At 43.1% G+C, this 17,089-nt stretch overlaps 1 protein-coding gene across 4 annotated transcripts in view; it reads left to right on the forward strand.

Moving 5' to 3' along the window:
• The window catches only part of CNTN5 (contactin 5), an 863,350-nt gene that overhangs the window by 793,804 nt on the left and 52,457 nt on the right, over positions 1-17,089 (forward strand). For all 4 annotated transcript variants that reach the window (XM_056114781.1, XM_056114779.1, XM_056114782.1 and 1 more), the window contains 2 exons: positions 2,680-2,838; positions 12,488-12,637. In XM_056114781.1, coding sequence (XP_055970756.1) covers positions 2,680-2,838; positions 12,488-12,637 — 309 coding nt within the window. The remainder of the gene's footprint in view (positions 1-2,679; positions 2,839-12,487; positions 12,638-17,089) is intronic.

A 17,089-nucleotide genomic window follows, 5' to 3' on the forward strand; every position in this document is an offset into this window, starting at 1 on the left:
GGGCTCAGTCCCTGCCAGCCCCAGAGAGGGGGTGAGGTTGTAGGAACCACATTCCCATGAGTGGCCTGCACACAGCAGGACATGGGCTGGTGTCACACATGGGCTGCAAGAGTCCAGACTCCTCCATACACCGTCTCTCTCTCTCTCCCTGCATGGTGCTCCCGCTGCCTTCTCTGCATCCTGTCACTGGAAAGGCTCCACCATTTGCTGAGAGAGGGACTCCAGACTCTTGCTTCCTTATGCCAGGCAGGCTCTGTGGGGAAATCAGAACTCATACCCACTGACACAAAACATGGTCAAATAACGCCTCACAGGCCCAGCAGTCTTTCTCTGGAGTGAAACCCCTGCCACCCAATGAGGCTAGCTGCTCAGTGATCACTCGCTTTTACTCCCCAATGGTCTGGGAGGGTTTTCATATCTCCTCTATGAAGTTAGGACCCTAGTGTCCACCTCACTGTGCACAGGTTAATATTCACAAACTACTTTATATTGTGCTTTAAGGGTAGAGTTGCTATTAGTATTATTATTATTATAGTTAATATTTTTATCAATATTGCTGTTGCTCTTCCATACCCATGTCACCAGGGTCTAACAACTGGTGAGTCATGTTCTTCAGCCCCTGGATTTCACCTGCTTTCCTCCGTTCGTTCTTGGCTTTTAAGGCTTTCTTCTACACCTTCCTATTGGTGATGCTTCAAACATGCCTCCATAGGCCTTTTCTCATCAGTTCAAATAATGCTATTCCTCCATTATTTCCAGATAAACATAAACAATTTACTACTAAAAAGTACCCCACACTTGCTGCTGGAGAGATAGTCCAGGGACTAAGTGCTTGTCTTGCACATGACTGACCCTAGTTCATTCCCAGAACCACAGAATAGTCCCCAAAACACCACCAGGAATGACCCCTGGCCACAGAGCACATACCCAGGAGCACTGCTGCATTCTACTAAAGCCCCCCCAAAAAGAATACCCCTCACTAAAATCAGGGCCTCGGCAGTTTTCTCTTCATGATTTCTCACTCTTCTGTCTTCTATTCCATGAGCATCACTGGTGTGAAGATGCACCACATTCACAATCGCCTTGACCTGAGGGCCGGCCCGCAGCACGACTGTCTCCAACCCTGCTGCTCCTGACCGTGCCAGGCATCTCGGCTCTACCCCATCAGACTTGAGCGCCAAACTGATCCTAAAATCCTGGTGCTTCGCTCTTCACATCCATCCTCTTTAACAGTGTGTTCATACCAGAACTCTCCTGCTCTCTGCCAGTTCCCGGGCACATTCGCACCCAACCAGCTTTACTTTCCATCAGTTTCTGTAGCTCTGTTTTGCATCTTTAGCAGGAACACAAGAACCTTCTGGAGTGAGTTCTCTCAGCTCCCATTCTTTTTTTTTTGACAGAGTAAATTTATTTATCTTTAACTTTTTAATTGAATCACTGAGATAGACCCTTACAAAGCTATTCATGATTGGATTTCAGTCATACAGTATTCCAGCACCCATTTCTCCACCAGTGTACATTTCCCCACTAGTGTCCCCAGGTTCCCTCCCATAACCCCCACCCCCCCACCCCTGCCTGCCTCTGTGTCAGGTGCTTTTCTTTACTCTCTCTCTTTCCTTTTTTTAAAAAAAAAATTATTAGTGAAACACCATGAGATACAGTTGTAGACTTACAAGTTTTTATGCTTGGGTTTCAGTTATACAATGATCGAACAACCATCCCTCCACCAGTGCCCATTTTCCACCACCAATGATCCCAGTATCCCACCCACCCCCCATCCCCCCATCCCATCCCGCCTCTGTGGCAGGGCATTCCCTTTTTTTCTCTCTCTCCTTTTGGGTGCTGAGGTTTGCAAAAGAGGCATTGAATGGCAATCATGTTCTGTCTATAGTCTATTTTCAGCATGTATCTCCCATCCTGAGAGGATCCTCCCAACACCCTTTACTTGGTGTTCCCTGCTCTATCTAGGCTGCCTTTTTCCCTATCAGCTCCCATTCTTGACATCTCAGAGGTTTCATTTTGCTTAGAGAGCTGTTGGCCCCTCCTGGCCATCTGCACCCAATCCTAGTCTGAAGGATCTCCTTCTCAAAGGATCGTTCCTGTGGCTTGAATCGAAGTCATTGTCTCTGCTGGCTGCTTCCATTCTTCTCAGCCTTCATATCAACAACCACAAGAGCTCCTGTCTCACTTTCAAAAAATGTTGGTTGTGTTCATGAGATGTTAAACTCATGTTGAAATTCTCTAACTAGAGGTCATCGCACTGCCTCCGTGTCACCAAAGCACCGTTGATGAGATTGCTTTGGCATCTGGTGACTTTGCCTTGCTGGTCCCTGTGTGTATTAAGATGTATGTCAGCGGCCACGGCTCAGAGAGACATTCATGTCCTGAGCTTCTCCCTAACAAGCTTTTCCTTTCTTGAAAACTATAAAACTAACTGGGAGCTGCTCAAGGCACCAAGTGTAGAGGAAATTTGGGCTTTTATGAAGATCCCACCCCCCTCCAAGAGATCATGGGAATCAACTTCCTTCTCAGGATTTTTTCCTGTCCCTCTTTGTTATTAAATGTGTATCACATTAAGATGATGACATCCTTTGACTAGATCCCTATTGGAAAAGTTTGTTTCTCGTTGCTTTTCGTCTTGGCTTGTCCTTAACATTGTCCACTCCCTCTGGCCTCTAGGTCCCCCAGGTCCGCCAGGGATCGTGATTGTGGAGGAGATCACCGAGACCACAGCCACACTGTCCTGGAGCCCAGCAGCTGACAACCACAGCCCTGTCTCCTCCTACAACCTACAGGCCCGCAGTCCTTTCTCCCTGGGCTGGCAGACGGTGAAAACAGGTAGGAGGCAGGCTTCCTGCACATCACAGCCATGGCATGGGGCTTCTGGAGACTTCGCCACCATTACCCTCCTGAGACATCTGAACTGTTGTCTTCTAGTTCTGTTTCAAACTCCGAGAAGATCAAGGTGACTTGCTGTCTTCTCTTCCATTTCCAAGAATCAGCCACAGTGTTTGTCTCTGTTCACTGAGATGGCTGTACATAGAAGTTGCAAACACAGTATGAAAGATAACCGGGGACTTACTCTTCTGTTTTCCTCAACAGTGATGCTTCTCATGCAATAGTATAATTCTCTAATCCAAAAGCTGACATGGGCACAATGTCAGTAGCCGAAGACATACCGCATCCACACTGTGTAAGGCTTTATAGGCTGTGTTTTCAGTGTATCGTTCTATAAGTTCTACCAAATGTTAGCAATTCAAGTGAAGTTGACAATCAACTATAAAATCTGCTCTGTTACTCATTTCTTGTGCTAGCCTTTTGTAAACATGCGTTGAATTTATGAAAACAAAATTGAATATGAAATCACCTAATATCAAGCAGTACAGTATTTTACCTTTCTCTAAGATGTCTGTGCTTATAAACATTTTCAAAGTCATTTGGTGAAGGAGTGGCAAGCAGAGAACTGAAAGGGCTGGAGGGCTTTTCCCAGTATATGGGACCTTGGGTTTGATCCCAGCACCTCTCTTGAAGCCTGCCCATCACTGATCTATGAGTCCCTGGTGGGGTTGGTTCCCAGGACTCTCAGCATAGGAGCTCCCCACTGAAAAATGAGACAAACAAAAAAAAATGCCCTCATCTTCCTCCCTGACACACCTTCCTCAGGAGTCAGCTTCTGCTTCCAGAGCTATAGCCTCTTGTACCACTCATGACCCTTAGGTAGTTTTTTAATGTGTTGGCAGAAGGATGCAACGAGCTCATAAAATTAGAAATCTTCAATAGCAGGAATTCATGGTTTTGTTTTATTGTCTATATATACAACATAGCTACATAGAAATAAATTATAAAAGTAGTAAGATAGATCTGAATTTAGAACTGGTATAGTTCATATCATCAGAATGGTACAAGGGTGGAATAGTTCATTTTGTTGCTCAAGTAAGTTAAATTTGCAAAGAAATTTATTTTTGTGTAAAGGTTCACAATTTAGGGGAAGTATTTTCATCTGCATGCAAAAATACCATTCTGCTTTTTTCTCACTTAGTTCCCTCAGTCTACCAATGAATGAATGAATGAATGATAGCACAGCGGTAGGGTGTTTGCCTTGTATGCGGCCGGCCTGGCCGACCCAGGTTTGATTCCTCCACCCCTCTCAGAGAGCCCAGCAAGCTACTGAGAGTATCTCGCCCACTCAGCAAAGCTGGCAAGCTACCTGTGACATATTCAATATGCCAAAATACAGTAACAACACGTCTCACAGGGGAGACGTTACTGGGCCTGCTCAAGCAAATCGATGAACAATGGGAGTACAGAGCTACAGTGCTACAGTGCAGTTCCCTCATTAATTTCCAGTACCCCGATCGTCAACGCATTCTGCGTGTGCTTACTTTCCAGTGCCCGAGTTATAGATGATGTCTTCATTTCTGACTCCATGTTAAACCCTGTGAGTGGTCTACAAACCCTAAAAGTTGGGAGAATCTCTGAGCTCCTGATTGAGTTTTAGGAAAGGACACAAATTTGCACCCCCAGAACAGACTCACACAAGATTCTCTGACCCCCGCATCAGTACTCTCTCTTGTCCTCACAAGAGCAACCCAAACCTTTGTCTCTGCAGCCAAGAGCAGCCCTCTGGCCTGAGTTCTTCCATCACCTCACCCACAGATCCCTGAGCCCCTGCCTCGGCAGAGCGTCTCCCTCTTACCTCAACCTGCATAGCTCACTCTGGGGACATTTTCCTGTGGCACATTGTCATCCACATCCACTTATACCACACTCCTGTCCTCAGAACACTTTGAGTCTCAGCCTCCTGCTACTCTTAGCCACCGTCCACAATTGCCCTGACTCACTGTGTCTTGATGTTTTAAAGCCCAATAGATTCATCAGTCAACACGTACATGTATGCGAATGCTGAAAGAAATGAAAAAGAAAACGTTTGTGAATACATGTGTGTGGTGAATGTGTATAGAGACTTCAGGCATTTTTGCTAAGTGTTATCATTGGAGTTTCTGTCTTAGGAGTCCCTCCCATAAGGTTTTGCTCTGATCTTTCGATTTATTTTTGCTGTTGGAAACATTTGAAGCTGACAGTTCTTTTTGAATTCAGTTTTGCAATTACAGTGCTTATTTTAAAACCCGTGGTTGTAGTATATAACTCCCTAGGTTGAGATAGTTAATAGGAAATCCATAATTTTTTGTAATCCTTTTTACCAGTGATCAATTTATGTTCCCTGGATAGTAGCAGGCTTGAGGAATATATCTCCTGACCCAGTGGGTGACTTCTTTCTCACTTCTCATCATCTTTCAGAGCCACTGGAAAAGGGGATCCCCCTCCCAGCAGGCCTGGAGGTGACAAATGTGTACCCAAAAGGGCGTTGGTGATGCCTAGTTCTGGCCCTCTAGTTCAGGCTTGAGGTAGGAAATATCTGACGGGAGCCAGCCCAGAGTCCGAGAGCCTTTGATTTCATCTCACTCCCTTATCTAGAGGTAGACAGTTTTGAGATAAACTCTGGTATAGAAACATTTGTTAGAAAGAAAGATGAGTGTGGAGTTTAAACTCTGATAAAGCAAGTGCATTCATCAAGCTAGGACTGAAATAGCACCACACACCCCTTTAAATCCCAACATGAATTCCACCAAGAATAGTAAGTTGCTTGCTTTGGCAAAAGCAGTTATGATTTGTACGTGGGCTTTCTGGCTAAACATGTCTCAGATTTACTTACTAGTAGCATCTGCCCTTAGATTCGGATTTCACACAGGGAAAATGGGGATCATTTTTTTCATATTGAAGAAAGTATGAAAATAATCAAAATTTCTCATACAAGCCTCTTTTCCAGTCAAACAAATTGCCTTTGACTTGCAAACTTGCATATTATTGAGCAAAATGGGCTCACTAGTTTCTTACTGCATCTGCTTTAAAATAATAAGTCACCTCTCATCATATATTTGCTTGATCATTTACTTAATTCAGTTATGTTTCTTAAAATTTTTCTGTCAGGATCAAAGAGATAGTACAGGGAGTAGGGCACCTGTCTTGCATGGGTTTGATCCCTGGCACCACATATGGTCTGCAGGCCTGCAAGGAATGATCACTGAGTACAGAGCCAGGACTAAGTCCTGAGTTTCACCAGGTATGACCCAAAAAGAAACCAAAAAAATTCTTCCGTTAGTATGTCTTCTCTCTGTAGATATATTTACAAATGATTAATTGACTTTTCAATTTGGCAAGTTTATTTAGTATTAATTAAGTTCTTGGATGCAATTACTTTTTTAGGAAAGACATTTAAACAAGCTTCTTTCCCTGAATCAATATATAATCCTCTTCTGTCTTTAATTGCTGTCACTTTCCTTGAAAGTATAATGTTACCTTTGAAATCTAGTGGTCCCATTGTTCCAGTAAGAATGCCTATAAAAAGATACCTACATGACTTTAAAAATACCTAATTTGGTATACATTCTTTATTGTCTTTGATCTCTACAATAACACATTTTAAAATAAAATTCCTGATTTTGTTCTTTTAAGTTCTCATTTTTTTCAAATTTAATTTATTTCTTAGAAAAATTTATGCTTTTAGGATATTTTGCTGTCATAATAGTTTTTTTTCTTATTAATCCTACTCTTTAGTAGGATTGCGGTGGCAAAGAGGCATGGGATAAGACTTTAAAAATGTATAACTAAGGACCTAAGAGATTGCTCAGCCGGTAGGGTATTTGCCTGACACACAGCTGACCTGAATTTGATCCCCTACATTGCGTATGGTTCTCTGAGCCCCTCCATGAGTGATCCCTAAGCACAGAGTCCTGTAGTAAGTAAGCCCTGAGCACTGCTGAGTGTGGACCCAAATAGAAGATAAGTAAAATATATAACTAAGAGGATATAAATTGTAGCCTTTAGATAAAGGATGATTTTTGTATTTTATGTTCATTTATTTTTTGACATAAAACTTGAAATAACTACATCAAATTCATAATAGATATGCACAGTGCCAACGTGGTGACAGCTGGAAATTTGAACTACCCTTTATTCAATGTAAATTTATCAAACACTTTCCAAATCTTGTACTAGGCACTTGGGATATATTAATGAAACAAAAATCCCAATCCTTATGGTAATTGTTTTCTCATGGATCACGACAAATAAGAAAGTGAATTACATAGTATGGAATGGGGGGAACTTGTTATGCAGTAATCCCTTATCATCCCGTTGTTCATCGATTTGTTCAAGCAGGTGCCCATAATGTCTCCATTGTCCCTGTCATGTGATAGTGTAGCCCAATGATGTCTGCTCACTCCAAGAACACAAAGAGCATCAAACTGTTCGTTCAGGGTCTTAATAAAGAAGTCCAAGCATCTCATATAGGTGGGCGACCATGTGTTCTTTTGACATCCCGTGGAATCCACTAGTAAGGCCATCAAAATACTGTGGCAGTGCAGTGCATCAGTCAGCACGGCCATGTAACCAAACATCCTTGACCCAGTGGTTGGAACCCAGTGGGGCTTTCAGCCTACAGACCAGCAGCAAATCATGGGCCAGCAGTTAACCATCTCCTGACTGAAACTGCGAAACTGCATTTATTGATAGTTCTGGGGACTGGAAATTCCAGAGTTAGAAATCAGTCTCATTATTCTCAGTGACAGTTCTGCTTCTGGATATCAGATAGAAAGTTCACAGTAGATCCCCCAATGGGGAAGGAAAAGTGTCCTTGTGTATGAGAACACCTGCCCTGTCATGGCAGTGCCTCTCCCCTTGTCACCTCATCTAACCTTAATTATTTTCTTGCCATCCCCATTTCTAAATACACTCACACTGGCCCTATGTCTTCAACATGTGAGTGGGGAGGAGAGAGGGAGGCAAGCAAAATTCATGAGAGGCATTTTCCAATTTTAAATAGCATGGTGGGGAGCTGGAGCAAAAGCACAGTGGGTAGGGTGTTTGCCTTGCTGACCCGGACTGACCCGGGTTCAATTCCCAGCATCCCATATGGTCCCCTGAGCAACACTAAGAGTAATTCCTAAGTGCAGAGCCAGGAGTAATCCCTGATCATTGCCGGGTGTGACCCAAAAAGCAAAAAAATATTAAAATAAAATAAAAAATCAATAGCATGGTGGAGACAAGCTTATTAAGAAAGTACATTGTGTCAAATTTGGTGTTGATGGGGATAAAATTTGGTCTACATGTGGCAGTGCTCAGGGCTTACTCCTGGCTCTGTGCTCAGGGGTCACTCCTGGTTTCAGATAGAATATAGGAAATGATTGGCATAGAAAACTCCTCTCAGTGCTGGGAGACTGCATGCTATCTTCACTTAATCACTTAATCACTTAAGTTCCCGTTAATCGTCAATTTGCTCGACCAGGCACCAGTAACGTCTCCATTTGTCCCTGTCACGTGCTAGTGTAGCCCAATGGTGTCTGTTCGCTCTAGGAACATGAAGAGCCTCAAACCGATCGTTCATGATCTTGATGAAGAAGTCTGACCATCTGGTAGGTGGGCGGCCACGGGTCTTTTGACATCACGTGGAATCCAGTCAGTAACAGCTCTAGTCCAGCGGTCGTCTTTAAATCTCATTACGTGACCAGCCCATCTGATTTTGGACACCTTGGCAAATGAGACGGTGTCCCTGATTCTTGATCATTGATGGATGTCAGAACTCTGGATTCTTTCTCTCATTTAAGTGAAATGTGATATTCCAAGCATAGCTCTTTCTATTCTTCTTTGGGTGACCTGAATAGCATTCTCATCTTGTTTGCGTAGGGCCCAGGTCTCTGAGGCATATGTTAATGCAGGAAGAACAGTGGAATCAAAGAGATGTGCCCGGTGCCGGAGGTTCTTCGTCCTCTTAGCTATTTCTTCGATGTTCTTGAAGGCGTTCCAAGCCGCTCTCTTCCTCCTGCGCAGCTCGGGTGCCAGGTCATTTGTCATGTTGACCTCTCGACCTAGGTACACATAGCTGTTGCATTCGGAGATGGTCGTTCCATTGAGAGTGAATGGGGCGTCAGGAACGAGACTGTTTCTCATAAACATTGTCTTCGTAAGATTCAGCTGTAGTCCTACCTTTCCACACTCACGGTCAAAGTCGGCCAGCATTTGTGCCGCTTGGCTGATGTTTGGTGTTATTAAAACAATGTCATCAGCAAAGCGGAGGTGGTGTAGTTGCTGACCATCTATCTTCACTCCCATTCCTTCCCATTCCAGTCGTCACATGATGTTCTCGAGGGTGGCACTGAAGAGTTTCGGTGAAATGGTATCACCCTGCCGCACCCCTCTCTTGACATCAACGATCACTTCTTTGTAGAATGGTGAGATCCTGGTAGTGAATCCGCAATGCAGCTCACGGAGGATCCTGATGTATTGGGCTTGAATGCACTGATTGGCTAGGGCTTCAATGACCGCTTCTGTCTCAACAGAATCAAAGGCCTTCTTTAAATCAATGAACGTTAGACAGAGAGGCATCTTGAACTCCCGAGAACCCTCAATGAGCTTGGTTGTCGTGTGGATATGGTCGATGGTGCTGAATCCTTTGCAGAACCCAGCTTGCTCGCATGGTTGTCCTTCATCTAGTGTTCTGCCAATCCTATTTAGGATGACTTGAGTGAACAACTTGTAGATGACAGACAATAGGCAGATCGGGCGATAGTTGCCAATGTCATGGATGTCTCCCTTCTTGAACAGTAGTACAGTCCTGCTGGTTTTCCATTGGGATGGAACCTTGCATTCAGACAGGTAAAGTGTGAAGAGCCAAGCCAGTGTATTGATGAGTACAGACGATAGGTTCTTCAGGTATTCAGGTCTGACCTTGTCTGGGCCGGGTGCTGTTTGTTTCTTTACCGATGAAATGGCGTGTCAGATTTCGGAAGTGAGAACGTTGGGAATGACATATCCATCCTGTGGAATTTGGTATGTCGACAAGTGGACATGGCTATCGAAGAGATTTGAGTAGAAGTCATGGATAATCTTCTCCATTGCCGTTCTGGAGGATGTGATGGATCCATCAGGACGTCGGAGGGCAGTCATCTTGGTCTTGTAGTTGGCGAAGGACAGGTGGGCGTTAAGAATACTTTTCCCGGCTTCTGCCGCATCTACCAGCACTTCTGCTCTTCTCTCTTTGAGGTCTTCCTTGCTATCTTCAGGGTACACATATAAAATAAAGGAGGGAAGGGTATCAAATGTAGACCAGGAGCATTAGACTGTGAAGTTGGGAGGGGAAGAAACAAAGCAAAGTTGGCAGAGAAAAAGCATCTGATTGTGAAGGAAATGCCGTGTGAGAGCCTGAAAGACAAGAAAGCAGAGTCTATTGCAGAAGATAGATGAGCAGCTTGAGGACTGTCAGGCTGGTGGACTGTCAACTCATCTGAGTAATGAAAATTGTTCATTGATTCTAACAACATGGAGATCAGTGGCAACCTTCACAGGAAGAGTTTCAGTAAAGGAGTTGGGAATAAAGGCTGACCAGAATAAGCTCACGAGAGAACAGGACAAAAATAAACTACAAGGAAATAAGTTAGAAAGAGAGGGACAGATAAAGAATGACTGCACTCATTTGCGGAATATAAAATAGCATAATATAAGACTGACACCCAAGGACAGTAGACACAAGGGCCAGGAATATTGCTCCATAGTTGGAAGCCTGTTTCATGAGCTAGGGGAGAAGGCAGCTGGAATAGATAAGGGGTCACTAAGCCAATGATGGTTGGAGGAATCATTTGGTACAGGAGATGTGTGCTGAAAGTAGATAAAGCACCAAACGTGATAACCTTTCAGTATTTGTTTTGCAAACCATAATTCCCAAAAGTAGAGAGAGTATGGAGGAAATTATCTGTCATAAAGTGGGGTGAGATACTGGGGACATTGGTGGTGGAAAATGTGCACTGATGGAGGAATGAGTGTTCGATCATTGTATGACTGAAAGTCAAACATGAAAGCTTTGTAACTGTATCTCATGATGTTCAATTAAAAAAAAAAGAACTACAGGGATATTTGTAGATCCCAGGGATATGGCTGAGTCACCCTTGCACAAAAGCAGAGACTTTCTCGGTCTTCATTTCACTCCTCAGAACAATCAAGCTCTGGGATCTCTGTCAGATTCACACCACAGGTCCTCAGAGCTGTCACCCTCCATAAAGCTGACAGTTTGGAAACATTAGCTTAAGTCAGTTTAAGAGATTTTTGTGGAAAATTCAAGATGCATTTTCGTAGAAAAATTACCCCATGAGTCCTCAAAAAAAGAGCCACCCCACTGACACAACTGATGGCAACTGAGAGGATCTGCATAGCGGAAGATCGCTCTGTTTCCTCCAGAGCAAATATTTCCCAGAAATATTTTCTAGTCAACAGAGATGAGTGAACATGGAAGGCAACCACAAAAAAATATTTATAATGTGGAAAAAATATCTGACTGGGTGGTAACTGCATTGATGAGTTTTACTATATAATCAAATCTAAATATAGTACAAAAGGCACTTCAGGGAGAGTTCAGAACTTCTGTTTCCATCCTCCAAACTGAAGCCTCTATTTTGCACTGAAATATCATCAAAATAACATCGAAATAACAGGTGAACAGTGAAGTGCACACACAGTTGTACTCACTCAGAATCATTACCAGTCAGTCCGGTCACCATTCGTCAGTAGACATAACTACACATTATTTTTTCTTGTGACAAGAACTTTAAAGATCTCTCATAGAGTCTTTCAGATATGCTTCCAGCATTGCTCACTCATTTTGTAACTGGGAGTTTAAACATTTAAACTGGAGAGCTTTTTTTTTTAAGCTATGCTATTGTTACTGAAGTAACCTGGTTACAGTAGTATTAGTGCTTTTGCTTCTGGGAAATAAAATTACTTCTCCACCACCAAAAATGTGTCTAGGTCATGCTGTGTCCCAGAAATAGATACATTTGCAGTCTCTGCTGAACTGCCAAGTGGGGAAGTATGTTTTCAGAATCAGGAGAGGCAAACTGCTCAAGGAATTTTCCTAGAAACTGAAAGCATATTTGCTTAAATTGAAGTACTACTCAGCCTGGGTACTACTTAATCTGGGCCTGGGTCGTGACCAAGTTATTTTATTGTAGACCATGGCAAGTTCTGGCACTTTATGTATAAAAATTCAATGACAGGTACCAAATTAACAACAGAGTTGGCACGTGTAAGTGCTTGCTATCTGAAGATTCATTTTCACTATGAGACTGTAGGTGACACTGTCCCCACCTTTTAGAAGGACACATGGTTCGCCTGCCATGGTCAGCACTTGTGATCTAGTTATTTGCTTATTTGGGCTTTCGGGCCCCACTTCACCGTGATAAAGCTGATTCCTGACTCCTTATTCAGCCATCACTTCTAGCGGGGCTCCAGGACCAAATGTGGTGGCTGGATTTGAACCCAGATTAGCTGCATGCCAGGCCTGAGCCCTGTGTCTTTCTCTCTGGCCCAGCACGTGTGATTTCTTTTATTTGAAACCTGTTTCCAGTCACTCTGATGGCATGAAACACCCTTCCTTCCACAGTTCCAGAAGTCATCACGGGGGACATGGAGTCAGCAGTGGCTGTGGACCTGAACCCGTGGGTAGAATATGAATTCCGAGTTGTGGCCACCAATCCGATTGGGACAGGAGACCCGAGTACCCCATCTCGCTTGATCCGCACAAATGAAGCAGGTAAAGGGGCAGGGATGGTTGCGGGGGGGGCGGGGGGGGGGTCATTCAGTCTGGTGTCGCTCTGGCACACTGAAAACAAGTCAACACCATTGGCACCATTGGCAGCCTTAGTATAATTTTTTCTGCTTCATAGAGCTAAATGTGTGTGTATATGTGTGTGTGTGTGTGTGTGTATTTCATTTTATTTGTTCCTACATCTTCTCATTTCCCCCAGTAAGGAGGACGATTTGATTTTCTATCCTCCTTGTCCCCCGCCCCCATCAAGTCACTAGGAAGTGGGAGAAGTGCTACATTTCCTGCCCTGAGTTTATTTAGTGTCACAAATCCATCTAGTCCTCATCCCATCACCTTTCTGGTGCACTGCCTCCACCCACCATGCTCCCCATCACACCAAGACCCAGGATGGAAAGCACTGCCAAGACCAGCCTTGACTTACCTTCGGTGAATCAATGCAAGCGAAATCATATGTGTCCTGCTTCCATAACAGCATTCTGAGGGGCCCCTGATAAAATTATTTTTAATAACAGTGTAAGGAGAGCTAATTGCTTTATTTAAAGGTGAATTTTAAGATACCAATCAACTGGAATAAGCGTTATCATGAAAATATATTTTATAGATCTTTTTCATTGCTTTAAACAAAGTCTTCTTATTTATCTTTAATGTCCCTGCGAAATGGTGTATTAAAAACATGTCCTGGGCTGGAGGGATCTTATTGGACTGAAGGCACTCTCCTTGCACTTGGCCAACCCTGGCTTAACAGCCACTACATAGATGATCCCTTGGCACTTCCAGGCGAGATCCCTGTGCAGGGGCAACAAACAAGCCTTTAACACTGTGGGGTGTGGCCCCAGACAAACAAATCATTCAGAGATCATCCAAATTTTCTGATTTTGAATTTGTCTTTACAGTTGTTTTTATTGCCGTTTCAATCATGTGAATTTTAGATTGAACATTAATTGCCTGCTTGGGTTTTCATGCGTTGATAAAACCAGCCATGCTTTCACTGTGTACAGGTGTTCATTAATTATGAGTGGAACAGGTTAGTGGCTCTGCATTTTATGTTCTCACGTGCAGATGTTGATAGGGTGCCAAGAGTAGTAGCTACACTCACCTATTTTTCTGAAGAGCACTGCCTTACTTTGCATGCTGTTAATTGTTTTAAAACAAAGGAAAAGATTGCTAATTCAGAGGCTTCATAAATATTCATTTTGAAAATAATTCATTTGGGGTGAATAATCCTTTTAAACATTTTATAGGATAAATTGCCTCCTGCTATTAAAAAAGCATTTTACCAAACACACTTCTACTTTTTCGGCTAAATTGTATTCTGGTTTTAAAACACTTTCCTTCATCTGTGTGTATAGCTTCCTCAGTCCTAGGTGCTTCTCTCTGCTCTATCATGAGTTCTTGTAGCTAACTTTAACCTGTTAAAATCTTATGGCAGAGAGGAGACAGCATGAAAAATGCATGAAACCCTCTCCTTTCAGAGTCAGCTGAGGGAGGCTTTGCTGCCCACTAGATGCTTTCTGGTGCCTCCTCAGGCTGGAGCTTCTCATGATGGTGAGGCCAGTGTTGGCTCCTGGATCAGCCTGTTAGACAGAAAGATGACCAGGGGCAGAGGACCCGAAGACAGTCTCTCCAGGGACGCCCTCTGCCTCCGTTAAGTACCTGTTAAGATCTGGGTGGTTTTTTTTTTTTCCTCATGGGACAAATAAACAGAGGAGCTTACAAGAGCAGCATTCTCATATCTGGAGTATTGAGTATTGAGTTAAAGCATTGTCATATCCAGGTTTGATCCTCAGCACCCCACGGGGTCCTCCTGAGCTCTGGAGTGATCCTTGGGTACCACCAAGAAACAAAAAATAATCATTGTATTTCCTGCAGCTATATTACAAGGTAGTTTTAGTAAATCGCTCCTTTCCCATATACCAAAAGAAAATGAATCTATCTCTACAATTTCCTAGAGGGATAGTAAATTCTGATCTCCCTTTAGGGAAAGTTTTGAATTTCCTCATTAAAGCACTCTTAATGGTCGTTAAATATAAGGCCAATCATTCTATCTAATTTATTATTAGGATATTAGAATAGTTGTGCAAATATATTTTTTACTTTAATGTGCCTTTATATTTATAGTACTGTTTTCTTATAAATTTTAGGTAAGTGGTAGATAGATACACTCAGATATAGATACAAAAAGATGGTTTTAATTTTGGAAATGTGCTGCTGTCATAAAGTCAATATATAAATTTGGGATGAGATAATGGAAAAGCTTTCTCTATCACTTAAAAAGCTGACACTCAAAAAAGGAAATCACATTTTAAGAAAATAACTCAAAGTATCCACTATGGTAGATTAAAAAACATATATGAGAATATAGAAATTCTTTTAATAGAACTTCAATATTCTATAAGTGACATGTTTTAATCACTTATTGTTTAAAGGTAAATGCAAAGCCTAGGAGAGTTTACGTGTTGTCTCTTACTGAGGAAGGGCTAGCCTTTTGTGCAGTATTGCATTTCTAATATTATAAGAGTTCTTGATAAAAATCTATTTTCCCTTTCTTTATTTCAGATAATTATGAACCATTTACACATGATATTTATGTAAATGAATATATTAAACATTATCAGCATTTCTAGTATATCTAAAGGTTCTTTTAACCTGTTAAGTAAGAATTTGAGTTTGGGGGCTGGAGACACAAAACAGCAGATAAGGCACTTGCTTTGCACACAGCTGACCTGGGTTCAGTCCCTGGCACTCCATGTAGTCCCCTAAGTAGCATCAGGAGTGATCCCTGAACACTATCAGGTGTGACCACAAAACAACAACAACGATAAAGTAATCATGAAAAGGGTTTGAGTTTGGGCATTAGACTGATCTGTTCATTGTGTTCTCTACCACTTGCTAAGGCAAGCACAGATAAGGTCAGTACTTTGTTTGAGGCTGTTTGCTGGCTTTTACTCTAATACAAAGGTAAATTACCAGTACCCCATTGAGTCACTGTACTGAAAGGCTTGAGATCTCTAGAGAGTTAGCACAGAGCCTGCATATGGCCAGGCTTAATGTTAGCCATTTTATGATCATTCATTTAAATGAGTTATTACCTATTCACTGAAAATAGAAACAACCCTAATCATGTCCCAGTTACTCTTTTCATGTGGAGGAAACACTTTCAGGTTAACTGTATGTCCTTGGTGCAGCAAAAATCTGGTTTGCACCATCCCAGCAAGAAATTTCCACTACAGAATGGTCAGGTCACGGGATCCCAAAACCCAGTTTTTCTTTTGTCCCATAGCCCTCTGCTCTGGGTCTGACCCATCCTCGCTGCCTTTCTTCATTGTCAGCTCTGCACAAGGAGAGTAGCTTGGCCCAGTAGGAAGCCACTTTCTGTGGTTCTGACTCCACAGACAAGGTCGGCGAGTAGGGAGGAAGAGGTGTCTGGTGAAACGCTGGATCCTGGCGCTGAGGGTATTGTGTTCTGTCCTCACGTTCTCGGCTAAATGGAAAATGTCACAGAATGTCACAGGCATGTATCTGGTCATACAAGGAAAAAATATTTTTCTACATTCAGGGCATCCATAGTAGGTCTGTCCTTAGTATAGCCGGGATTTGGGAAAGTGTTGAGTCAGTTGCATTATGGCAACTCAATCAAATATCCTTCAAACTGCAAAGATTGATAGATAGAGCCCTGCTGTCTCCCCCACACCCGGGTGAACACGAGGCTCTCAGGGGTCTTCTCGGACTTCATTGTCCTTCTTCCCCATAGCCAGCTAGGACTCCGGGACCTCCGAAGTCAGACAAGAGAAAGGAGAAATGTTTCAGGCATCATGTCCCCTCTGTGGCACCAGCTTGCTTGCAGCATCTTTCTCTGGTGGGGCTCGCGGGATTCTCTGGGAAGGCCCTCCCCCAGTCCTAGTAGGCAGCTATTTGGGGGTGAGCTCCCAAAGTCTCTGCAGGCCTTGCTTCCATGAGTATGTGGTTGTTTCACGACATACATTTAACCTGAAAGTGTTTCCTCCACATGGAAAGAGTGACAGAGATATGATTAGAGTTGTTTCTGTTTTCAGTGCATATGGTAATAACTCATTTAAATGAATGAATCAAAGTTGGCCCTGTCTTGCCAACTCCAGAAATACAGGGATTTCCCCCCACCTTTCTTATATGCGCTTATGGAAAACTGAGGCCAGCTCTGCCTAGGAGCCCTGAGAGACCTCTTCTAGCCAGGATGTGAGAGAACATGCCCATGATCCATGTCACTATGGTGCTCCTGATATGCCAAGCGTGAGAGGTGGGTGGTCCTCCCCCTGCCACGTACATCCACTCCCCCGTGCTCACTGTCAAAGCATCCCTAGGGAGAAATTCTGTATTGATTGCTGCAGGGGGGTTGGGGAGGAACTGTAAATTCTGATTTCTCTCTCTCTAGCAATTCCATCCCTTTGTCTAGTCATCCTC

The sequence above is a fragment of the Sorex fumeus genome, unplaced genomic scaffold (assembly GCF_029834395.1).
Source record: "Sorex fumeus unplaced genomic scaffold, SorFum_2.1 ptg000028l, whole genome shotgun sequence".
Lineage (NCBI taxonomy): Eukaryota > Metazoa > Chordata > Mammalia > Eulipotyphla > Soricidae > Sorex > Sorex fumeus.